This window comes from Platalea leucorodia, assembly GCF_965183815.1.
Source record: "Platalea leucorodia genome assembly, chromosome: 8".
In the NCBI taxonomy this organism is placed as follows: Eukaryota; Metazoa; Chordata; class Aves; order Pelecaniformes; family Threskiornithidae; genus Platalea; species Platalea leucorodia.
In genome coordinates, this window is record NC_138830.1 from 18,012,200 (window position 1) to 18,038,274 (window position 26,075).

Consider the following 26,075-nt stretch of genomic DNA (forward strand, 5'->3'; position numbering starts at 1 on the left):
ATAAAAACTCTGTGGAAATTTATATTGTAGACAAAAGCAGTCTTCTCCAATATTACGTACTTTCAAAATAGAAGGGAAAAGTGGTGTCTATAGGAAAGATAACGGAGAAACAGGGGGAAAGAGTATTTGTTTCTAGGCCTAAATGGAAAAAAGGTGAGAGAGATGTATTACAAATAATTTTAAGTGATCACTATGTAGTATATAGCTTATTGAGAAATTTTGTGTTTCAACACATTGTGATATTTGCTTCAAATTGTAAAGTAGCATTCATGACTGAAATTTTTCATTTTCTTCAAAAATATCTCTGCAGCCAGGATTACAGTGAGCTTGTTGGTCAGTGTTGGCTCCAGAGTGCTAGAGTTGCAAGAAAAGCTGGTCATCACCAGACTGCGTATAATGCTCTTCTGAATGCTGGAGAATCTACGCTCTCAGAACTTTATATAGAAAGAGCAAAGTGGCTCTGGTCCAAGGTAAAGAAAATAAAAATGGAACTTAATTTCTTACATGCAAGTAAATGATCTTTATTTTTCTCCAAGAAAAAAAGGCACACAATCAGTATACGTAAAACAAAATATGTCAGCTGGGACTATCAGCACATTCTGATTGCAGTTGAGCCACGGGAAGTTTTTACCTCCAACTGCTAGTCAGTCCTTTTCTGCATCCATTGACTTTTCTGGCAGCTATGTATAAAAACAGTGGATTACCTGCCTCTGTCAAAGCAGCCCAGGCAAATTTAAATTATCTTAATAGTAGACCTGTCCTTAATTTGTATCCATTTAAGTAACAGAGGTAGGCAGCAAACATGGGAGCAATTACTGTGGTAAACCTAGAGGGACAACAACGCTGAGATAACAAGGGAGTATAAGAAGCATATAAAGTCAGTAATATTCAGTCACCATAGCCAGAATAGTCTAGGACACACTCAGGGACATAGCTTTGCTTCAATAACAACTGTGATATGGAAGTTTTACTTCTCTCTTATTTAAAGCATATAAAATGTTTTCCTCTTTCCCTTAGGGTGAGGTTCATCAAGCACTTATTGTTCTCCAGAAGGGGGTTGAGTTATGTTTCCCTGAAAATAAAGCACCGTGCAGTACCAAAAATCAGCTCATCCATGGTCGGGCAATGCTGCTAGTGGGCAGATTTATGGAAGAAACTGCTAACTTTGAAAGCAATGCAGTTATGAAAAAGTATAAGGTAATTTGATATACTAGTGTTAACAAGACAGTAGTTTTGAATAATAATAATATATCCCTTAAGTAAGCTATCGTTATGTTCCTGACGATGTCAACCAAGGATAACATCAATGGGATGAAATGGTATATCAATGTGTAGGAGGGAAGTAGTTCTTGTAATGATTTAACTATCTGAATTAGCTTTAATATAACACATCAATACAGGGAAGTCTACAGTTCCCAACAGTGGGAGCTAAGAATACCTAATATAACTCTTTTAAAGTAAAAAACAAATTACAGGAGTATAGCTTTTTTCTTAAAATCATAGAATCGTTAAGGTTGGAAAAGACCTTCAAGATCATCAAGTCCAACCATTAATCTAGCACTGCCAAGTCCACCACTAAACCATGTCCCTAAGCACCACATCTACCCGTCTTTTAAATACCTCCAGGGCTGGGGACTCAACCACTTCCCTGGGCAGCCTGGTCCGGTGCCTGAAATATTCTTCTTGTGCATGTTCTTATGCATGCACAAATTAGAATTCCTCACTAAAATGTGGGCTACTCTAAATAGACAGTGAGATAACTTGATAACACATTGCGCTACTCTTCAGTGTTACCTCTCTCTCTGGTAGTGACTTATAACCGTGCTTTAAATATGCTTCCACTCTCTGAAGAACTAGGGAAAGGGGCAACTGGTATGTTTTTCTTCAACAACACAGCACTACACTGCTTCATCTTGTTATGCCAGTGAAATACTGTTTTGGCATTAATATTGCCTTCTAAATAAGTAGTAGGTGCAGATCTTTATGCTTCCTTAAAAGTAGTATGTCTCCTATCCAAGTTTTGGCATTTGATACTGTTAATACTGCTGTCTTACTAATTAAAATACTTCTGTAACAGTCATTTAGAGAAAAATCTAATGGATGTATCAAATCAAATGAAGGTTGAAATAATGGAAACTAAAGAAATTTCGATGGATTATATTAAAATACTAATGCTTAGAATTCTCTACTGTCTAAATATTGGCACTGGAAACAAGCCAGTGTTATTAGACAATGGATGTGCTACTTGCTAAGTTATTTCTTTTCTAATATATGTCATACAATTTTTTGTTTTTCTTTTAAACATCATGCTTTTAGAAGGAAAACAGAAATGTGAAAAACATCCTGCTGTTTCACTTTTCAAAAAACTAAAAAGACACACAGTATTGAGTTTATCAGGATCAGGAACTTGATTATATTACTTTTACTGAAACTATTATCTTTCCTAGTTGAGGAATCCTGTATCATCCTGTCTTAAATTAACTTGCTGTCTCAAAATCCAAAACGTATTTTAAGAACAGACCTCTAGTTTGTACAGGCATTTTATCTTGGGGCAAAATTTTGGAGCTACAAATTTACAATGACTACTTCTTTGCATGTACTTTGCACAAAGGTGACTAATACAAGATTCTTGTTTCTTGAGAATCTTTTTTTTTAATTATTGTTTTATTTTTTATTTTAAATTTAGCATCCTCTCAAAAGTAATTATCTCTTTCTGATTTTGTTGCAGGATGTTACAATTTGCTTGCCAGAATGGGAAGATGGACATTTTTATCTTGCTAAATATTATGATAAATTAATGCCAATGGTAACTGATAACAAGATGGAAAAACAAGGAGATCTGATTAGATACATAGTTCATCATTTTGGGAGGTTAGTTTCTATAGAAGGATGACTATTATACTGAAAAAAACATTTTATAGGAATATGTTGTCTTTCAACAATTCAGACTGTCTCAAATTTTTATGCAGTATTGTAAAACAAAATACCGCATGCTTCCTTTTGTTTTCATACCTTATTAGTTCTACTTCTGCCTTCTGACTAAGCAATTGTTGTCTGTCTTGTGTAAGACAGTTAATTATTTCATCTGCAGTTTTGATTAATAAAAACAAAACCTTTGTGTATTAGTAAGCTTGTAGTTGTTGCAGATCCATTAAAATGCTGAACACAAATTTTTAAACTCTGGAATGGAATGTGAAACAATTAAGGATGCGAAGTTTTGTAATGCTTCTAATATATATCATTAACATGCTGTCATTTAAACATGTAATCACAGGTCTCTACAGTATGGAAACCAATTCATCTATCAGTCAATGCCAAGAATGCTATCTTTATGGCTGGACTTTGGAGCAAAAGCCTATGAATGTGATAAAGGTAGAACATTTTTTCCCAGTACATACATCCTGAGTCATACTTGAAAGAGCAGTGAAGTATATTTACAGTTCTTTGTTTAGCCTTACTGCCCGAGAATACATGGAAACAAGAAAGTACTATTATTCTTAAATTACAGGATGTTAATATGCAGGAGAGTATTAATTACTTTAATTAACCCTCCAGAATTTTTTAAAATATGAGATAGCATTGTTCCTCAGGTAATTTAAGTCGATAAACAGATTTAGGGAAAATCCTTGCATGTCACCTGTCACCTCTGCTAAGTTGCTTCATGAGTAATGAGTAGTGGTTTTATATACACTTGCTACAGTAAAGTGTTAGGCTTTGGGGCTTTTTTCCAATTTGTCTTGGTTCCAGTTGTTGAAGGAATTGGGGTGGGGCGGGCCACGGGAATCCTGTGGGCAGCATCGAGGCATGTGAAATTACTACCATAGATACGTTTTGGATGGGAGATTTTTGTACAAATGAAAATTGCAAAGATTGCCTGCAGGTCTGGAGTGAAGCAGGCAGTTGTGACTCCTTGATCTTGACCTGGTTCTATACGCTTAGGTCAGCTGAATTTGGCTGCGGGCACATCGGATGCTGCTTTCTCTGTTGTTGATGCGCTACTCATGCTGGGTCCTCAGGTGCAGCGGTGGAGATAGGAGCAGATGTGCTAATTTCGTCCCTTTTAAAGACTTTCTTCATTTCCTCTCCACTAAAGAACATTAAAATCCTTTGACCAGGGAAATACATGAAGTGGTTTTGTTTTTGTTCTATGCCATTGCATCACTTTAGAGGAGTAATAGATGTTTTATTTTAATAGTGTATGGAGAGCTTTTCTGATATTGTCTGTTCCATGTTCCTGTTGTCTGTGCTTGTTTATTTCCTGTTATTCTCGTTGGTTAAATAGCGTATGTATTAAGTTATTGTCTGTCATGTTAAAAGAACTTTACAGGAGGAGCTTTTGCTTTTCCTTGAGTTTTTTTGGCTTATGTAAATTACCAACAAAATGTGTTTCTGTAGGCTTGATTTTAATGACTTTACATTTCTGATGGAAAAAAAAAGGAGCATAATCTTGTCCTCTTGTGTTTTTCAGCTAGTCGTTCAGAACGTGTTCAAATGAAAAATGATTTAGCTAAAATAAATAAGGTGATTACAGAGCACACGAATCACCTGGCACCTTACCAGTTTCTGACAGCTTTTTCTCAGTTAATCTCCCGAATCTGCCATTCTCATGATGAAGTTTTCGCAGTTCTGATGGTGATTGTTGCTAAAGTGTTTTTAGCTTATCCACAGCAAGCAATGTGGATGATGACTGCTGTGTCCAAGGTACCTTGATAAGTATAGCTACACCTTTATTAAGTTTGTAAAACTGTATTCATCAGAGAGAAATGTGAATATATTCACGCTTTACTATTTTACTATTGAGAATATAAGAAGGAATTGAGAGAGTCAGTTGCTGTGATACAGTGTTGCAGTCTGAAGTTCAGATATTACAGTTTAAATGTTCCAAATTAGAATACTAACATGCATCCTGACTTGTGTGATGTATTAGGAAAGGAAATTTGAATAACAAATAGCTGATGAATTGGGTAGTTACGGACAACAGTTTTTGTGGGTTTTAGTAATTGTAATAGCACTCCCAGTTTTATAATCCAATAACCAACTCTGTGCCTTGATTAAAATGAGATAGATATACCACTTAGTCCTAATACTTACCTGGTAGTAAGGTCATTCCAAAGCAAATTGGAAGGCATGGTGCATATTATTTCTTTAAGGCTGGTGAAATAACGTTCAAGATACAGTGGCATATTCTTGAATATTGGCCTTTGTATCGTGTGACTCCCAAGAACGGTTTCGGAAAATAATAGCCCACACCCTCACCACCACCAACCGTACCACTTTAGTACTCGTACAGGTACTAAATTTCAGCTGGAGAACATCCTTCTCCATATATTAAATGTGACAAGCAATAAGCAGAGAAAAGAATATATTAATTATTGGGGGAGGGGGCGCGGTTTAGGATTCTTCAATTGATTTGACTGTTTAATAAATTTTACCTTTCCTCTTTTTTCAGTCCTCTTACCCTACGCGTGTCAATAGATGTAAGGAAATTCTAAACAAAGCTATTCACATGAAGGAATCTTTAGGAAAATTTATTGGAGATGCAACACGCCTTACAGATAAGCTATTAGAACTATGCAACAAACCGGTACTTACAAAAATAAACAAATTAATGCATGTAATAGGATTACTCAAAAATGTTATACAAAAGCTTCTTCTGATAGCTTTCATTAGCCAATTCATGACATTACTGCAATTTAACAGAAACTATGCTAACTTGTAAAAGTTTTTTCGTTTTTTTTTTTTTTTCTTAATAGAAAATAGCTCTAAATTGAGCACGTTGCATAATATTTCAGTACATAATGGTACATTTCAGAGTGCACAGACTTTACATTGTTTTATGCTTTCATGTATGATTCTTGCTCAGTAACTTTCAGAGTTTTACTATAAAAATAGGGTGATTGCGTTTTCATGAACAAATGATAATGAAGGTAAAACTAAATAAATTCTGTCATTATTAAATTCTTCCATAAAGGCCAGATATATTTACTTTTGATCACTCCCATTTAATTTGAAATGTAATTTGCCATTTTTCTTATTACCATAAGCATTCATTATTCTATTCTATTCATTAGTTAATGTGAAATAGCAGTAATATTTTAAGTGTTTATTGTTAACTTTTGAACAACTTTTTTTTTCAAGGTTGATGGAAACAGCTCAACATTAAGCATGAATATTCATTTCAGAACACTTAAGAGATTAGTAGAAGAGCACACATTTAGTGAAATTCTCATTCCCTTACAATCTGTAATGATACCAACTCTTCCTTCAATTCCTGGTACACATGCTAACCATGACCCTTTTCCTGGATGCTGGGCCTACATTGCAGGCTTTGATGATACGGTAAGCCTCTAGCTAGCACCTCATTTTAAACTTCATGTTAAACAAATGTAGCTGCAAAGGTATCTTCATTCCCTAGACTTGGAGGAGTAAGTAGGAAACTTCATAATTACTTCTGTGGAAACTGAGTGACTTCTGTTATAACAGCCTGAGACAGATATGGCCTCTTGGTACTCAGATAAAGTTTTGACCTGAGGTTAATATGCTGTAGCACCATGGAAGTGCTAACGTGATTGGTTGCAGTAATTACCTTTACGCACTTTATTTTGTATGGTCTGCCACAGGTGTTTATAAAGAATTTAATTTTTTGCTTAGGTGGAAATTCTTGCCTCACTTCAAAAGCCAAAAAAGATCACCTTAAAAGGTTCAGATGGGAAATCTTACATTATGATGTGTAAGCCAAAAGACGATCTAAGAAAAGACTGTCGGCTCATGGAATTCAACTCCCTTATTAATAAGGTTTGATAAGTTAGACAATCAGATGCATTATACTTATTGACCAGAACAAACTGCTGAACTATGTAACAAAAAAAAAACAACTTAGCGTGATATAAAGCTTACTGGAAGAAAAGTAAGCTGTTGCAAAATATCTTATTTCAGCAGAAATCAATAGCAATTGATAATGTATAACTTCTTATGGACTTGTGAAACAATAACAAAATACAACATTTTGCCAAAACAATTGTTTATTCCAGCAAAAATATACAGGAAAGGTTATTTGCAGTAAATAAATAACTGCAAACTTTCTGCTGTCATGTTTCATATTTCTTATTTAGTATTTTCAAATGTTTTTAATGAGAAATAGGTAAATTAATCTTTTCACATTAAAAGCGTTGCCATACTTCTTGTTACAGTTATATTTCGCTTCTCGGCGCTATGCTTAAGGTTACGGTACCATGTTTTCCATGAGGTTAAAGCAAATGATAGCATCTCTGAAACACTAAAACATTTCTTTCAAATACTGCTTTTAAGGGATTTAATCCATGTACGAGTTATGCAGTTTGGCTATTTTATTGCAAAATTCTCTTTTTTTATTTAGTTTGGAGAACAGATGAGCTTGCATTTGACCTACTGCAGACAATGAAGTTTAGAATTTTAAATTCTAGATCGTGTGATTGGAGAATAGCTATAGATAGAATGGTTAATGTTATTGATGCATTTTAATCCTGTCTATGTTACCTGTTAATCTCACTTTTCTTTTGTGAATAGTGCTTAAGAAAAGATGCGGAGTCACGTAGGCGAGAACTCCATATTCGAACCTACGCAGTTATTCCATTAAATGATGAATGTGGCATAATTGAATGGGTGAACAATACTGCTGGTTTAAGAAATATCCTGATAAAACTTTATAAGGAGAAAGGTAAAGAAATATATTAGACTATAGTGATATTTGGTGTTTTATTTTTTTAAAGGGCTTGTATCTTTATTAGTAAATGAGACAAAAGTGCAAGGATCAGACTAAATTCTAGGAAGATGCAGTCATGTGTATTTTTAACTATCTGCAATATATTATTATTCATATGTGTGGTAGACTTACTCTTAAATGGAAGAGAATTGGTGCTTGCAATAAACAAGTTCCTTATATGAACTGATAACACAATCATCTTAACACTTTCTTTTTATACAATGATGTAAATAATTTCAGCAGCATGGGAATGTATGTGCAGCACTGAATAACAGAAAAGACTGGGGACTTTTTCTTTAGGTTTGATCTGCTGCTTTTCATTTCTGTTACATTTGTGTGAGATAATTAAGATAATTTATAATTGAATCAAGGTTGAGGGTACAGCAGCTTTCCGGGGCAAAGATCAGATTTCTTTTGAATTTCTTGTTACCAAAGCAATAAAATTTGGGGGGAAAATTTCACACGTGATCTGGATGTATGCAAACATTGGGGAGTGTGGAAGTCCAGACATCTCAGCTGAATATAATGAATGGCTTTGGGAGGGTGGGGGGTTTTTGTATATGTGTGTTGCCCCCACTCCACCCCATGGCGATTGGTAAAACTGGTGGCTTGTTTGCCAGGTCTGCTCTTCCAGTTAACACTATGATTTTTCATTTACTTTCTAGTACCCCACCACCACCATGTTCTATGGGTTGTTTTCTATTTCTTCATTTATTTCAACTTTATGGAGATGTTTATCTTCTCTAAAATACCATATTGTAATAGTACATGTAAGGCTTTATATTTGGGGATTTCTTTTGCCTGATTGAGGAGGTCTGTTACAGGTATCTATATGACCGGAAAAGAATTGCGTCAGCATATGCTTCCAAAGTCAGCACCTTTGTCTGAAAAGCTGAAAATGTTCAAAGAAGTCCTTCTGCCTCGTCACCCTCCTCTCTTTCATGAATGGTTTCTTAGAACATTCCCTGATCCTACTTCCTGGTGAGTGACTGGGATTGGGCTAGCTCAAGAATATCTACTTTGCGTATTTCGCTAAACGTTAATGATACTACTGAATAAAGACAAATAACCCAAGGAAGTGACTTAGACATATCTGATTCTTATTTCTGCAGGTACAATAGCAGGTCAGCCTATTGTCGCTCTGTTGCAGTTATGTCAATGGTAGGTTACATACTTGGTCTAGGAGACCGTCATGGTGAAAACATCCTGTTTGATTCTTTGACTGGTGAATGTGTGCATGTGGATTTCAACTGCCTTTTCAATAAGGTGAGAAATGCCACTTGCTGAACTTGCTCTTTATTTTATGTGCATGTAAGTTATAAATTTCTACTGTCTTGGGTTTTTTCCACTGTTTTGACGTTAACATATCTGTTGTGTTATCTCTCTCACTTTGTTTCTTATTTATACCAAACAAACAGTCTGGGATATGTAAAGAGTATGTGATTGTTCTGTATACTGCATTAATGAAAGCCAGCTTTTTGATTTAGCCAATATCAGATGAGCTAATGTGGATACACTGAAATAGCCCAAAGCTTAGAGGGTTTGTATTTTGTGACTCTCCTCTCTCCACTACCACCCTCCAAACAAAGCTGTAAATACTACATTCACAATCTTGCTGCTGTGAAGAGTTTCTTTTGTTTTTTCTCACACAAATTCAGCACAAAAATTCCAATGGTTCTCTAAAAATAATCAGCAGAAATTGTGGCCAGAGTGGGATTTGGAGTTTTCGTGTTTCTGTTGAAAGATGCTTTTGGTGTGGAATATGTGCCCTTTTTAATTCAGATAAGCGAGGTAGAGGTACTGTTAGTTTATTTCTCCTGCTTTCTTTTTGGTAAGCCTAAATTGTCGTACATAACCCTTAATTAAAAAAAAAGAACTGTTTTTAAGCTAACTTGCATGTTGTAAAAGAAAAGTTAGCATTTTGCATGAGACTACAGAGCAGCAATATATATTTAGAACAAAATTTTATACACTGTATTAGTGTATTAAAACAGGGAAAAAGAGGTTATTTGGACATTGGTATCCTTTATTCACTGTAATTTCCCTTTAACGGCTGAGAAGGACTGTGATCTGAGCAAACGTCAGCTAGGAAACTGCCACTGACAAAGATGGGGGAAAAAAACTAAAAACAATGCAAATGTTACCCTTTAATAATGCTTAAAATGCTTAGGGCATACTCTTTTTTTATCAATGTAAAGGGAGAAACTTTTGAAGTTCCGGAAATTGTTCCTTTTCGTCTCACTCACAACATGGTTAATGGAATGGGTCCAATGGGAACAGAAGGTCTCTTCCGAAGAGCTTGTGAAGTCACAATGAGGCTTATGCGTGATCAAAGGGAGCCTTTAATGAGGTACAGCAATTGGTTTTGCTACGAACTCTGAAAAAGCTGTCTGTAGTCTAAACATCCGAAACAGTAACTGCTGGTGAATATGCCAGTTCCAGCATATGCCTATCATGCAGCTCAGTCTTACTATAACATGCAGTTAAATATAAAACAATATAAATATTCAGCACTAAATTTAGACTCCTGTCAGTGTTCTTGTTTTGAAAATTAAATGTTATATGTATCTTACCCTTTTTTTATTTTTAATGTATTTAGTGTCTTAAAGACTTTTCTCCATGATCCTCTTGTGGAATGGAGTAAACCTGTTAAAGGGAATACAAAAGCATCGGTGAACGAAACTGGAGAGGTTGTCAACGAAAAGGTTAGTTGAAAACAAGCATAGCATAACCTTCAAGTGTCCATTGTGGTTGCAAGTTATATATTTTCTAATTGAAACCTTAACATTCTTGGTTTTATTTTCATTTAAAAATTCCTCGTTGTTTCTTCTTTTATTATCTTTGTGTTCATAATTTTTATCCGTAAAGAGACTATTTTTATTGATAGGAAATGTAATTTATCTACTCAAGAACCAAACAAAATAGAGCCTATGATTCTCTTATTAGCGTTACTAAATCAAGGACAACATCAACAGAAGCTATAGGACAGGTGAGGCTCCCGCTTCCCCCTCACTCCGACTGTTGCACAGTCCTCTAGATTTACAGTGACTGTAACATCTGGAGTCCTTTCCATGCGTATTTTTGTGCTTCTCATGAGTGGATGTTTATTATTGAATAAATACATGTTGTTACATGTCAGGGAATACTTGGTTAAAATTAGGATTTCATATGTACTGTTTCTTTTGTAGCGGCTGATAAATATGATATTGTTCATCCAAAATATAGCTTTCACAAACTGAAATATTTATTCTCTTTCCCCTTTGCAAAAATTCTGATTTGTTTCCTTTTTGCTTTAAAAGGAATATTTAGTGAAAATAGATATGTGTAATATCAGATAAAACTTAAGAAGCACTGATAAACACGGCAACTAAGATAAGGACAAACTACAGTACGGAGCTATTTGAGCACAGAAAATATCCTGGTCTTCAAATAGTTACTAACCAGGCTGTGTCTACATAACCTCTCTTTTAGTTACAGGGCCACCCACATAGTTGTATATGGTTAACTGTTTTTTCTGGATAGGTGCCAATGTTATACTTGAGCCTTAAAAGAAAATATGTGACTATAATTAGTATGAACGGGCCACTCTAGTGGGCCTCAGAAGAGCTCATTTTGAGTTGCTCATCACACCCTGTTATTAGACTTCTTCATTTCAGTTTCTCATAATTTTGGCCTAAATTTTCCGGACTAGGTATCTTCTTTAATTTTATCCAGAATTCCAAGAAAAAGGCTGGGAAAATTTTGCATTTATTTGAAAGCAATTGCATGAAATAAAGCATTCTAACATTTTCAAATACATTTGCACAGCTTTTTCAGTCTTCTCTGGTAAATTTTATCTGTAAAAATGTAAGGCAAAAGTTATAACTTGACCAATAATCTATCCATTTTAAAGAATGATTTTTAAAAGTGCGTATCCTTTATTTTCAGAGTTACTGGTGTAGACAGCTGGGATTTGTATTAAATTAGCGTACAGATTTCAAACACATCCTAATAAATACTTTTTTATTTTAAGAAGTGGAAGTTCATGGATAGTAGCAATACTCATTTTTTTTTTCCTTTTTCTTTGTTTCCAGGCCAAAACCCATGTCCTCGATATAGAACAACGGCTGCAAGGTGTCATTAAGACTAGAAACAGAATAAAAGGATTACCCTTATCTATTGAAGGGCATGTTCATTACCTTATTCAAGAAGCAAGTGATGACAACCTGCTCTGCCAGATGTATATGGGCTGGGCTCCATATATGTGAAACTTGTTCACTTTGGAATGATACTGTTCACAAGTGATGTAGCTATAATATTCTTGAGAAGGTATTAATCAGTGATAACTGGTTACTTCTGTTGATTTCTGATTGTAAGCAGCAGAACAATCTGAAATCTGTGTAAAATATATGATACGCTTGCAAGTATGTTGTGAATATACTTGCAGGTGTGTAAGGTGTTCCGGCTTATGTTTTGTATACATATAGAAGGCAGTATATAGGAACTGCTTAAAAATTAGAGTGCGAGTCTCTGCAAGTTTCTTATGTACATACCTACTCTGACCATATGAAAAATTTTTGCAGTGTTGAAAGAATGCGCTCTATAAAGTACTGTATATTTTTGTAAAGATTTTTCTCATTCAGCTTACTTGTAGATTAGTAAATCTGACATTAAAGTTTTACACTTCTATGATGTAAAGTGGTTCTTTCCCCTTTTTCTACTCCTAGGTCAGAAGGGCTTTCTAAAAATAATGAGTGTTTCTTTTCAGCAGTAGACCTTGAATTTTGTTTTCCTTTGACTTTCTTCCATATGGCCTGGCTATGTCTAGAAAAGCATTTGGGATCTTAAACCTTACCATGAAGAAACCGGCGAAGCATTACAATGTTCTGAAACTTTCCTTTTGGCCTTGCCTGCTGTGCTAAGAAACCCTCCTGAAGGGAATGACCCCAAGCTGCGAGTTAAAGGACGCTGGCAGTACAGCTCTAACACCAGCGCAGCAGGCAGGGTGTAGTATCTGTGACTTTAACATACACTCAGGCTCCTGAGAGTTCTCCACAGGCCCTCTTTTCCCTCGTAAAAAGTGTGGCTATAGTAAGTGTTTTTCAAACTCCATTTCAGAAAAAGTATTTGGAGATGGACAAGAGTAGAGTAACTATGTTCAGAAGGCATATACTAACTTACAGTAATGCTTGCTTCTCTAGGCCTCCAAATTGTAGGGAAATGAGGGGGGAAAGAGGGAAAAATTACACTCTCTTACTCTACAATAGGATATAATTAGAATTTTTTACAGTATTTTTTGTTTCTGCTATTCTGAGAGACAAATAATGCCGCTAGTTTTTGATCACAGTGTCACTGTGTCACAAGATTCAAGTTTTACTTCAGCTGAAATCCGGACAGCTTGGACAGTAAATTTAAATAATGGGTTTACAACTGGTTATAGCGGTTCTGTTTCTCTGGGGAACGAGTGGGTGATCTTCCAAAAGTGTTGTCGCTGTCCCGTAAACCTGAAGATTTTTCCAGGTAAGATCTTTGGAACCTACTCTGACCTTTCCTGTTGCGGGGGTTACGTTACCCGTCACTGGCTTTGTCGTTACAGCACAGAGTGAAGAGCACCTGACGGTGACCTGTTGCACCAGCTACCGCCGGGGGAGTTACCCATTGCCATCACCCCCGCGGCAGGCCGGCCCTGAGGGCACTGAGGCGCGCCGTGGCAGCTCCCGCGTGGGCTGGTAGGCGCTGGTAGGGGCGGGGGCGAGCGGCGGTGCCCGCCGCGCCTGACAGGAACGGCGGCCGCGGCCCTCCCGGCCCCTCGACGGGGCCGGCGGCGGGCGGGGCGACGGGGACGGCTGAGGGGAGGGAGGGAGGCAGCCCCGCCCCGCGCCGCGCCAGCAGCGCCGCTCTGTCCGCCGCTCTCTATGGTCGGCGCGGGGCGCTCTGCGCGGCGCTCGATGGCGCGGGCGGCCCGGCTGTCAGTACGGCGCGCCGGAAGGAGGGCGGAGCGCGGCCCGGGGTTGTTTGGGTCCCGGGGGCTGTGAGGGCGGCGGGGAGCGGTGGCCATGGGGGTCCCCAAGTTCTACCGGTGGATCTCGGAGCGGTACCCCTGCCTCAGCCAGGTGCTGAAGGAGCATCAGGTGAGCCGGGAGCGGAGCGCCGCTGCCTGCCACGGGCCCCTCTCCGCTCCGCGCCGGGGCGGAGGAGGGGGGTCCTGACTGGCCCCTCGGCGGGGCGAGGGAGCGGGCCTGGTCCCCGGCCGGGCTTGCCTGGGCCGGGCTGGCGGGGCTGAGCCGGAGCCGAGGCCGGGTCGGCGCAGGGCGGGCGGCTGCGCCTACGGCCGCGCCTCGGCGGGACCGGCAGCTCGAAGCGGCCGAAAGTCGCGGGATGGCGGCGTGCGGCGGCTGGGAAGCGGGCGAGGCGTTCGGAGCCCCCCTGGACGCCTGAAGGTCCCACCCGAGGCCGCCGTTAGCGTACAGCGGTGCGGGGAGCCTGCCCCCGCAGCTCCGCGGCGCGGGTATTCGCGCTCCCCGTTCCGTGCGAGGAATGTTTTCGGAGGCAGCCGGACCGAAACCGGGCTGCTCCCCCAGGGGCGCCCACCCCCGCGTTTCCCCGCGGCGCGGCGGTGCCGGGCTCCCCGCGGCCGCGCTCGCTCCTTTCGCTTTTGTTTCCGCGGCGGCCGCGCTCCGCCGCAGCCCGTCCGAAACCCGCCGCGCTGCTGGGCGGCCCGGCCCCGCGGGTGGCGGCAGGTCGGGGGCTCCCCGTTACCGGGCTGAGAAGAGTCGCGGGCGCTGACGGCGAATGGCACAGCAACGACGAGGGACAGGTTTGACAGCTCTGCCGCGTCTCCTTCTTGTCGCGTGCGTCGGGCAGTTCGTATTAGTCGCAAAAAGAAGAAGTACCTTAAAGCCTGAAAAAGGAAAGCCGCAAATAATGCTTTTAACAGTCAGGCAAAAAAGTCGTGTTCTCAGAGAAGTCACGTTTGGTACTTGTTAGATACAAGCTCTTAACTTTTCATTATCACTTTCAACTGGGGTTATGGACGTGGTTTTATAGTCTGAACAAGGATGTCCTGAGATGAGTTGGGTGATGATTGAAGGCGTGTTTGAGTGTTAAACTTTTTTTCCTAAACAGACAGCATTTTAAAAGATTAAATAGCTGTTGTGTCAACGTATCTAAGATGCCCTGCTCAAGCGATTCCAGAGCTGGATGTTTGACCCTTCCTTCTAGTTCCAAAGCAGTTTTCAAAGCTTACGTCTTTGCTTCCGATTTGTTGGATTCCACTGAAGTGTCTCATATTGTTTATGTAGCAAGGCAGCAGCCGTGTGTGCTGGCTTTTCAGCTGTTTTGTTAAAAGCCTGGGCTGCTCACTGAAATTGGTGGCAGCTTCAAACTTCTACTGAAGAACTGTGAACTGTGGCAGCTGAGGGAGTGAGCATGTGTCTGCTCTAACCAGGGAACAGCAGCAGGGGGTAGTAGCCATGGTGCTTTCTGAAAGAGGCTGTTAGAGCTCCTAAGGTAAACAGAAAGCACCGCTCAACCTTGTATACCAGAGCTACTGTCATTCTCTAGCTAGTCTTTCTGAGACTAGGTGATGTTGTTAGCTTAGGTGGAATACTTACTCTGTATAAAAAAGAAAATGTCTAGATTGTTATCTGTGATAGTAAACTTCAACAGTAGTATGTATCCCCATTTTTCCTTTTCTCAGCCAGACCACTTGAATATACAGACTGACACACACTAGCATCTAGATTAGGATTTCTGTTTGCTACTACAGAAAAAACTACCAGAATAAAAGGCAATCCCTATGTAAAACATTGTTATTTTTAAATCATACTATAGCCGTGCTTCTCAAAAGGTCATCTGTTATCCATATATGTGTTGCTTTCATATAAAAGCTTTAGTTTTCATCTCTTTAGAATGCTGCCTGTGCAATTCCTTGCTCTCTTCTTACCTGAAAGTGGTGCCTGTGTGGATGTTGTGGTGTTTGAGCACCTTGAGAGCAGTTTGGTTATTGAATTTAACTGTACTGAAGATCATTATGCACAACAGAAGACTAGTTAGTGCAAGTGACTGGAGATCCTTCCTAAACCTGCCTCTTGTTTCTTCTCTGCATCATTCTTCTTTTTGAAACAATGTTATGTTTCTCTTATGTCTGGATGATAACTACAAGTCCAACAACATGCCTTTCAAAATTATGTGAAGATATGTCAGCAGCAATACTACAGAAAATCACAAAAAGTTATCAGTGCCTTTTACCAGTTGCAATGACAGGAGTTTTTTTATGAACAGTCATATGGGTGGGTTACAGAATAGATTTGTTTATTGCAAGTTGCTTTTGTGCCTGTTTGGTAGTTTTTGGCAACAAAAAGATAGCTAACAGCCCCTTTGCTTCATACGTTTAACAGTATTTGTGCTCTGTATGTTGCTTGCGTGCATTCAGGGGAGGGTTTGTTCCTTTAAAAGAAAGTTGGGCTGCTACAGATAAAGCTGTTAGAAGAAGAGGACTAGACAGAAAAAAAACATGTTTGGAAAGTGTGGGAAAGAAATTGATGTTATCATTGATAACTGTACTGCTTTTGGTGGTAATTGCCACTCTCTAGACTCACAGATGGCTCTTAGCATAGCTAAAGAGGCAGCATGCAGTGGTCGTGGTAGGAACTGGTTAACAGGGGGAGAGCCCTCAAGCTTCTTAAGCTGGCTTTGCTTTTGAAGTACTGCTGGAAACTGCATACTCAGTTTTGTAGTTTTTATTGTTTATAGTGCAGCTATGCAAGATTGAATCAATGAAATGTGTGGGGTTATAAAAAAAAAAAAAAATCTCTTCCTGAAAAGTGTGATTTTTATTTGCTTTTCCCTTATACAATGTAGAAGATTGGCCGAGCACAGGGGACTGAAGTCCTGAGGTACCAGAAACAATCAGGATAGGATAGGAATCTGTTCAGCTGACTTTCTTCACTGGGAAAATCATAGTAAAGGATTACAAGTGCAGACAAACCCATAACCAGTCAAGATATTCTTAGCCCATTGGCATGCAGTGGGTTCCAGGGAGATCTTCCCACCTCAGCTCGTTTCCAGAGTTTATTAGTCTCAGCCACACCGTGAGCAGTGATTGCATTGCTTCAGCTGTCACCAAATGGGTACTAACTGTGGCTTTTGTAGATTCCAGAATTTGACAACTTATACCTGGACATGAATGGCATTATACATCAGTGTTCACATCCAAATGATGATGATGTTCACTTCAGAATCTCGGAAGATAAGATTTTTGCTGATATTTTTCACTATTTGGAAGTACTATTTCGCATTATTAAACCAAGGAAGGTTTTCTTCATGGCAGTTGATGGAGTAGCTCCAAGAGCAAAAATGAATCAGCAGCGTGGGAGACGTTTTAGGTGAGAATATTTCTTCTTGCTCTGTCTTTAAGATAGTAAACACTTTAAAAAATTACTTAAATGTGTGCCATGAAAAGCAAAATATATTATGAGTGGTTGTGCCTTTGACAGTAGCTTTGATTTTTAGTTAAATGAGGGTAACTACCTGTAAAATGTTAATACTTAAAATCAGGATTCCAAAAAGGAATGCTTGCTTGTTACTTCAATTTTTCTCTGTGTATGCAGGACTTGGGGGTGGGGGGAGCTTTTTTCTTATGAAGTTTTCTGTGAAATAAATCTGCAGTGGAGCTCTTACAAATGTCTCCAATGGCTTCATAACCTGTGAGAGTCTTTGGTATTTGTGAACGCTAATTCTAGATATGCCTTTTTGGTAACTATAATGGAATATTCTTTGATAGTCGTAGAAGAAATGAAGTTTCTAATGAAACTCTGGTTTTCTATCATACCAGTTAGCAAGCTAGCTCAAATACAGAGCTGCAAGTAGATTTCGCAGTGTTAAGAATTACATTAATGTTTTGGGAGATGTGGAAGCTTTTTTGAAGACTGCTGTAAGGAAAGCAAGCCAGTGGCCAGATAATACAGGGATGGTGAGCGAGATGCAACAGAAACAAACTGGGGAAAAGGGACAAGAGAAAATTTTTTTCAAGCCACTGGGGTTTTTTGTGGGTTTGTTTTTTGTCTTTTTTTTTTTTTTTTTTTTAAGGAAAAAAGGCGATTGAGAGGAAGAAAAGATTAAGAAAGAGTTCTAAATAGAAAATCGGAGCAGAATTGAGAGAAGGATGAAAATTTAAGATATTGGTGGTTTCTCTTTTTCTGGTTCAAAAATGTTTATGAAATCCTTGGCCAAGAAAGGCTAGGATGGCCTTTGTTTGTTTGTTTCTCCATTACTAGTGATGATAAATCTTAAGTTCACTCCTCCTACCTCTGTGGTATTCCAAACTTGCTGCTTTGTTTAACTATATTACCATTATTGTTCTGGGATAGCATTTTCAGATGTTTAGATCTTAATTATTCCTACTGTTCCAACACTAATTTGCTTTCATTGTGATCAGCCATTGAACGATCATCTTGGCGATGTAAATATTAACTATATCTGAGCAATGACAGATTATCATCATTAGTAGGGGAAAAAAAGCTATTTTAGAGCCTTCCAGGTGTATCAGAAACAAGTTCAAGCTATTCAGGTGTTAAATTTCTCTCCCTTTTTTTTTTTAAGCATTTTTTTAAAAAATCAACTGTATGTATTTTATCAGTAAAGCTGTACTTAGGATATTAACATTTGAATAAGTTGATTCTTTCTCTATTCCCTCTCTCCAACCCTGTTTTGTTTTAGATCAGCAAAAGAGGCAGAGGACAAAATAAAAAAGGCATTAGAAAAGGGAGAAATTCTCCCTACAGAAGCCAGATTTGACTCCAACTGTATTACACCAGGTAAGATAATTTGTTAATGATTTAAGTGGTTAGATTTATGTTTTTGCATCTATATTTTGGCACTGTTTTCCCATCCTAAGGCGCTTTCTTTTTTTTTTTTTTTTTTTTTTTAAATTAGAGGACAGAATCAGTAAAGGCTCAAGTAAGTTGGGAACACAAGTTTTAATAACTTTTAGTAGGGTTGGAATACTGTCTCATTCTAAAAATTTTTTAGATTGCTATGGAAAAAATGAAATATCTTGGGGGAAAAAAACCAGCTGTCCCCTTCATCCCTTGCAGAATTTTTATTTGTTGTTTTTTTCATTAATACTTTTGATATGTAAATGCAGTTTTGAATAACTGGTGAAAAGCTTTGTGTTTAACTTAGATTTCTGTTTTCAGGAACTGAATTCATGGCCAGATTGCATGAGCATCTTAAATATTTTGTAAATATGAAGATTTCCACAGACAAATCCTGGCAAGGAGTAACAGTCTACTTATCAGGCCATGAGGTCATTGTATTTTGTTAACATTTTATTTTAAATAAATTTTTATTTTATAGAAAAATGCTTACTGATGAATTTTGGGTTTTTTTGTGCAGACTCCAGGGGAAGGTGAGCATAAAATTATGGAGTTCATCAGATCAGAAAAAGCAAAGCCCCATCATGATCCAAACACAAGACACTGTCTCTATGGCTTAGACGCTGACTTGGTATGTGCAATTAAAATAATACAAAAAATGGACATTTATAAAGTGTATATGTCTGTGTCTTCCTAAGTGCATAGGGTTCTAAAATGTTATTAAACAAGCATGTCATTTTGTATTCCTGCAAACTTTTGAATTTGTAATGAAACAGAACAGCAAAATTTCTTTATAGTGCTCGAATCTTAAAATAACAGTTTAAAAAAAATAATGAAGTAAGACCTTTCTAATATCTCTTTATAATAGATTATGCTGGGATTAACAAGTCATGAGGCACACTTTGCGCTCTTAAGAGAAGAAGTCAGATTTGGTGGTAAAAAACCTCAAAGGTGAACTGATTTAACTTTACTCTTATTTTATATATGATGAAATTAAATTCAAAAGATACTGGGTCACTAAAACTTTTTTATTCATTGCATACTAAATTAATAAAGTATTAGTTTATTTTTGTGTTAGAAAATACACGAAATTAGAGAGATCAACTTGGTAAATTGTGCATTTGAATCCGCTTACGTGAGAAAATGTATGCTGTCAGGACACCTGATAAAAAAAACCTTAGAGCTTCGGTGTGTTCTCCTTCTTTTTTCATATTATGAATGGGGCAGCCCAGGATGTACTGACATTGTTTCCATAATTGTCTTATGCGGATCTTGACTTTCTAAAATGTATTTATATCTCTGAGGTTTTGTGCATGTAAGTAAATTACTAGAATAATTACTAAAATAAACTCTCTTAGAAAGGGGCTGACTGGATGCTGTTATTCTGGATTTGCCCATTTGAACTAACTTGTGGGCTATAATCAGTCAGAACAAGGTGATTTGTTCCAGAACTATGCATGTACATGGAGCTATTCTGAAGTAATAGAAAAATTAATTTTACAACTGTTACTGTGGCTAGGTTCCTTCTTTGAAGAACCTTAAGCATATATCTGGTGGATAAAGAGAGAAGGTGGGAGAGACAGAGAAATACACTTTTTTTGATACAGAAAGGATTTTGGATAATACAGTTCTAAGTCATATAAATGTTTGGATAAATGCATCATTTTTGCTAATAAACAAATGTTTTTATTGCCAAGGACAATATGATAAACATCAGAAATAAGTATTCTTTTCATAGTCTTCCACAGTCAACTTTTCATTAATACTCACTCTGTTGATAGTGTTGGCATGTAATATTGTAATGTTTTTAAAAGACCTTAAGTCTTTTAAATCTAATTTAAAATTTCTAATCAAAGAAAAATGTCGGTTTTCCTTTTTTAAAAAAATAATATAAAAGTGTGATGACCTTTTGAGGGATTAATTAAAGAAAGTATGAAATCAAGAGGCAAGGTGTCAGTATTTTTTTTTTTTCCCCCTCCACTGTTGTTTCATATTTGGCTTCTGTTGTAATTTCTTGATAATATTGCTCATTACAGGCATTTACTTCTGGAAGTTATGGGAATTGTCTTCTGTCAATATTGTCACTTTTATGAGTGCTTACAATTGGAAATTTGAAAATACTAAAAATACATACAAATTAATATCTGTCAGCAGTTTCTTGATTGAGAGAAATTATTTGTTTTATCAGGATTTTCAAGTCCAGTGCAATGAAGAATAAGGGGCAAAATGTCTCTAGAGTCTTAGACCGTCAACCTGGATTTGCCAACATGAAAATTACATTTAAAAAGTGACAGAATTGGGTCTGAAGTTCTATGCAGCCACATGTAGCTCAGAGTTCGTCTTAGTAGTCTTCATTTAAGTGCGTGTGTATCACACGCACCTTCCTCAGAGGATTTTGGCCAAAATCTACTATGTATGTGTATGTGTGGATACACAGGTGTTTATCCTCGTTTGTCACTGGAGGTTGTCCCAGCTAGTTACGGTATCTACAAGGTGAAATGGTCCTTTACAAATTTAAAATACATTAGTCTTTAGCTCATTAATCTTTTGGCATAGATATTAACTGATTTTGGCCTAATGTTGGCTTAGGTATTAAGTAATTTTAGTGAAGAGAGGAAAGGGAGGCAGAATACATGTTGACTAATTTATGCCATAAACAGTAGGTTTGTCATTTATTTGGTGGTGTTTTGAAGCCACTAGGTAATACATACAGAGCATATTTTCAAGCTGAACATATTCTTTTCTTACAAGAAGCATTTCAAATGACTGCAAATGTAACCCAGCCAGTTTAGACATGAATCTGTGTACTCTGTATGTAGTCAGACTAGTTCTAAAAGACCTTAAAACGTATTGGGTTTGGTGCAAAGTTAGGTTAGGTTGTCCCTTTTTTGGACAATGAGATAATTACTTAGGAAATAGTTAATGCAACACGGAACTCCACAAAGCTGCCCTGCTTTCTCTAAGGTAGCTGTTTTCCATCCAGTGCAGTCACATCTGCTGTTTAGAAGATTCTCCTGCAAAATTTTATAGACTCAAACCAGATGAATCCTAAAATAGATTCAAAGAAATGTTTATATGTTACTTCTTCTGCAGGGGTATAATCCTAGTAAGAGTACTTGGTTTTAGGTAACCTTGAATTTATTAAATATTCATGTTGAAAGTGTGTTTATAAATAATGAATGTTTTGAATAATTTACAGAGCATGTGCACCAGAGGAAACCACGTTTCATTTACTGCACTTATCATTGATGAGAGAATATATTGATTATGAATTTTCACCAGTAAAAGTAAGTTCTAATGGAGCTGTGACTGAAGACATGTGTGAGGTCTTTTTATGCAGACATGATAATAAAAATTATGCTCCTGTGTTTTCTTCTTTTTTCCTTTTTTTTTTTTTTTTTTTTTTTTCCCTTCCCCCCCAGGACAAGATTTCCTTTGAATATGATATCGAAAGGATAATAGATGATTGGATCTTAATGGGTTTCCTTGTAGGAAATGATTTTATTCCTCATCTACCTCATTTACACATTAATCATGATGCACTGCCGCTACTTTATAGAACATATATGGCTATCTTGCCAGAACTGGGAGGTAAGAATACTCAGTTTAGTTATGGAAAGTAGCAGCATTAACATTCCTGTGTTAATATTTATTAACCTTTTTAGCCATGTTAGTATGTTTAGCATTTATTACACTTTCTTTAGACAGCCAGCAAGATTGCATTCTATTATCTATGGGGCATTTAAATTGAAATTTTAAAATTGTTAAATTGTTAATTTAAAAAACATACTTTATTTTCCCAATAGGTTACATAAATGAAAATGGGCATCTGAATTTAAAACGTTTTGAGAAATATCTCACAAGATTGTCAGATGTAAGTAACTTCGAAATTATGTCTGTTGAATATAACCTCAATATAGTGCCCTAAAATACACCATGCTGTAGTTTTAATGAACTGTTAAATGACTGTGTTTTACAAGTGGTTTAATGAGCCGTTTTATCATTTAAGTGATGGGATACAGTCAGTTATTGTCTGATATTATCATAACATAAGAGGAAAAAGATTGAATCATTCGATCTATGCTTTAGCCAGCATCTTTTAGTACTGCAAGTCAAATGAGGATTCACCACTAGAATCGTGGTCCTCAATTCTCATTGAGTAATGAGCGGTGGTACTCGGCAAAGCATGCTGCAGGCAGCAATATTCTTTGCTTCCCCTGCTGGTCAGTTTCTTGTGGGGTAAGCTATGTCTGAAGATCTTGGAGAGCAATATTTTTTGCAAGTTTTTTATGAAGATCACTAGTAAAGAGCAATGAAGCATTAGTATCTCTCAGAGGCAGACATCAAGCATTCTTCATGAACTAACTAGCATACGGAGGCAATCCAGTTAAGTGCCACTGTAGTAATTCATCCTAGAGATGAGAAAAGGTATAGGCCATATGGAAATGGAAAGGTCTCAGCCTTCTGCTGAACTTGGAAGGAGGAAATTCATCTGCTGTCCCTGCTTCAGCCCTGTCTACTGATTCTTCACTAGAACTATGAAAGTGTTGGGTGTGTGGCACAAGACTCTATTACCCAGACTCTGTAAGCTTCTACTGCTTCTAGAGTTGATAGTGAAGTGTGGAAGTTACCTAACTCTTTTTGTTACCCATTGCTGCCTTACTGAAAGAAAACAAAATACGGCTTGGGTGTATGTTATACATTGCTAAGAAAAAAGTTTTTTAATATTCATCTATTAGTTTAGTTGTAGCTTAGGGCAAAACATTTATGTATGAATGACTCTAGATGTAATCTAATGCATCTACTAAAAAGACATTGTTAATTTAGCACTCTAAATTTGACGTCCCTCAAATATTTCTAAACTTACTTTAATCTTTCTGCACAGTTTGATCGTGAACACTTCAGTGAAGTCTTTGTAGACCTAAAATGGTTTGAAAGTAAAGTAGGCAATAAATACCTCAACGAGGCAGCTGGTATTGCAGCAGAGGAAGCCAGAAAGAATAAACAAAAGAAACAAAAGGTTAGTGTTTTACATGCACAGTTTTGGAAATAAGAATGTTACTTTTTGCAGGTCAATAATTTGATCTTAGACAAATTAAATGGCATAAACCTCTGTTTTGAGATTTTTTTTTTGAGATCAGAAAAGGTAGTAAAATGTAACATTTGAGGAACTACCTGTATGTGTTGCTGGTTGTGAGTGATGAAATGGTTAAGTCAAGGTCAAGTTCTCATGTTTTTGAAATCTTGTAAACCTGTAACTTAATGCTTTATGTCAATTTATCTGTTCCTCAACAGCAGCAAAACTTACTTCTGGGTGAATTATGGTCAAACTTGCTCTGCTTCATAATTTTACTTTTCAATGCATAGCCTGCTGGAAGTTTTATATATTTCAGATACGCTGATAGGTCATTCGTGCGTGTCTTGGTATTGGCCGACTATTTGACAATGAATAGATAAATAGCCATTTCATTGGTGTGAGCTATCTCAGATTGGTTATTAAACTTGCAATTCTAGATATAACTAATTAATAAGGAACAGCACCTTTCTCTGTATCCTGACTCTGCCCCACTGTCATGTTCCCCACCACCACCTCCATCGGCTATCCTTCAATATATGCCTTCAGCACAGTGTAGGGTAGCAGCAGGAAATTCTTTCAAGTTCAATCTGCCACTGTATGTCGTTATCCTGTTCTTTAGTGCAGTTTGTGGTTTGTAGGAGCAAGATGTTAGCTCTTCCTTTAATAAGGTATGCTTTATTTGTGGTTGTTTTCTTATTTGCCACAGAAGTTTGGAGCAGCTGTATAGTATTAGCTAGCCATCTTGACTGATCCTTTGAATGGCAGTGACAGTCAGGAGCTTGCATATCTCAGGTACAGGGGAAGAGGGCCAACTTAATGGTTCTGCTTATTGAAAGCTACTCAGTGCTGTACACAAAAGACAGTGTGTAGTGTGAGAATGAAGTGAATGTTGGGCTTGTTTGACTCTCTAAAACACAATTTCTTGTATCCTTACTTCCCACAAAAGTAATTTGAACTCTTAAAAATTTACTGATTGCATAGTGGTGCTGTAGCACAATGCATGATGTAGGTAAAAATGCTTAAATGTGTACTGCACAGTTTTGGAAATATTCAGATATTTCTTTAAAGATAGTTGAGATTTTATTTAAGACTGCTCCTTTTCCTGATCTATATGGATGAAGTCATTTTCCGTAGGCAATTAGAAGAGAAGGAAATGTAGGGGATTTGATAATATTATAATAATAATTAATAATATAATAATATAATAATATTTATACATTTTTATTATAGCATTTTGAGTTGCAGATTTTATGATTGTGAATGAGGTATGTGCATATTATCCTGTATTTTTACTTTATCTCAAATATTCATTTAATAGGCTCAGGAAAATTCTATATGTTTGGCTGCTTTAGAAAAAAACGAAGATGAAGTTGTGACCCCAAAAAGTAAGTGCAAATAATTTTTCCATATATATATATATATATATAACAAAAAACGTGCTAATTTGTGTATAGATTTAGAAGATTTGTAGGAATTTCATGTCAAAGATGACCTTAATCTAACTGAAAGAGTTATGTAGTCAGCTATTGGGGAAATGGAACTGCATATCACTGGCTTATGGTGAGAGGGAGTGGGGCTAAAGCTTTTGAAGTGCTTCTTACCTGACCAGTATTGCCCTGATGAATTAAAGGAATGAATGAGCAAATCTTCATTATGTTTTCAAACTCATTCCACTTGTAGGAAATGTCTTTTGCTCATGTTTTGAAATTTAATGTCAAAAATGTATAAATATTACTCCATGATATAAGATGATGAAAAAAGATTAAATTTTAAAATTTATTTTAACGTTTTCTTAAATTATTTTCTGATGGCTTATATTCTCTTCTCTGTTCTTGCAATTGGGCTACAAAATGGGTTGCCTGTCTTCCAAGGGAGAAAAAAAAAAGTTCCAGTCTTTCTCTGGGTAAAGATTTTGTTTGATTGCTTCATGTTACTTTCAGTGCAAGGAAGGTATGAGCACCTACCTATAACTGTGAAATGAGGAATAAATTTAAGGCATTAAGTCAAAACTGAATGTCTTCAAACCTTACTGTAGTAGAGAAGTGAATGTTAATCCTTTTTTTTTTTTTTTTTTTTTTTTTTCATGACTGCTTTCTCAGCTGTGGAAGATGAACCAGAAGATGATGATCTGTTTGAAACTGAGTTTAGGCAATACAAAAGAACTTACTACATGACTAAAATGGGTGTAGAAGTAGTTTCTGAGTAAGTGTGTGCTTTTTCTTTTTGTTTCTTTTTGGTTGTTTTTCTTTTCTTCCTAAACACCAAAGACAAGTCTTTGCATATGTCTTATACAAGACAGAATATTCATTCATGTTGAAAGCAGAGAACACATGGCAGTGTACTGCAGTGGTGATGCTTTTGGCTAATGCGAGAGCTGCAAGTCAAGTTTTCTGTATCAAAT

The 26,075-nt window shown here is 37.2% G+C and overlaps 2 protein-coding genes across 9 annotated transcripts in view; both read left to right on the forward strand.

The window, feature by feature from the left end:
* The window catches only part of ATR (ATR checkpoint kinase), a 41,365-nt gene extending 29,271 nt beyond the window's left edge, over positions 1–12,094 (forward strand). The window contains exons 34-47 of the mRNA XM_082319385.1: positions 311–470; positions 1,018–1,197; positions 2,729–2,871; positions 3,275–3,372; positions 4,469–4,701; positions 5,450–5,584; positions 6,139–6,339; positions 6,652–6,795; positions 7,546–7,696; positions 8,566–8,722; positions 8,854–9,007; positions 9,940–10,091; positions 10,341–10,446; positions 11,815–12,094. Of these exons, the coding sequence (XP_082175511.1) occupies positions 311–470; positions 1,018–1,197; positions 2,729–2,871; positions 3,275–3,372; positions 4,469–4,701; positions 5,450–5,584; positions 6,139–6,339; positions 6,652–6,795; positions 7,546–7,696; positions 8,566–8,722; positions 8,854–9,007; positions 9,940–10,091; positions 10,341–10,446; positions 11,815–11,988 (2,188 nt within the window). The 3' untranslated portion in view covers positions 11,989–12,094. The remainder of the gene's footprint in view (positions 1–310; positions 471–1,017; positions 1,198–2,728; positions 2,872–3,274; positions 3,373–4,468; positions 4,702–5,449; positions 5,585–6,138; positions 6,340–6,651; positions 6,796–7,545; positions 7,697–8,565; positions 8,723–8,853; positions 9,008–9,939; positions 10,092–10,340; positions 10,447–11,814) is intronic.
* Positions 12,095–13,661: 1,567 nt separating this feature from the next.
* XRN1 (5'-3' exoribonuclease 1) overlaps positions 13,662–26,075 on the forward strand; it is a 37,294-nt gene continuing 24,880 nt past the window's right edge. For 5 of the 8 annotated variants that reach the window (XM_082319470.1, XM_082319471.1, XM_082319474.1 and 2 more), the window contains exons 1-12: positions 13,662–13,851; positions 16,874–17,106; positions 18,440–18,537; positions 18,919–19,028; positions 19,118–19,228; positions 19,466–19,548; positions 21,797–21,884; positions 22,020–22,188; positions 22,404–22,471; positions 23,483–23,617; positions 24,993–25,059; positions 25,774–25,876. In XM_082319470.1, coding sequence (XP_082175596.1) covers positions 13,777–13,851; positions 16,874–17,106; positions 18,440–18,537; positions 18,919–19,028; positions 19,118–19,228; positions 19,466–19,548; positions 21,797–21,884; positions 22,020–22,188; positions 22,404–22,471; positions 23,483–23,617; positions 24,993–25,059; positions 25,774–25,876 — 1,340 coding nt within the window. In that variant the 5' untranslated portion in view covers positions 13,662–13,776. Of the gene's footprint in view, positions 13,852–16,873; positions 17,107–18,439; positions 18,538–18,918; positions 19,029–19,117; positions 19,229–19,465; positions 19,549–21,796; positions 21,885–22,019; positions 22,189–22,403; positions 22,472–23,482; positions 23,618–24,992; positions 25,060–25,773; positions 25,877–26,075 lie in introns of those variants that run through there. The other 3 variants (XM_082319475.1, XM_082319476.1, XM_082319477.1) reach the window with 3 other exon arrangements.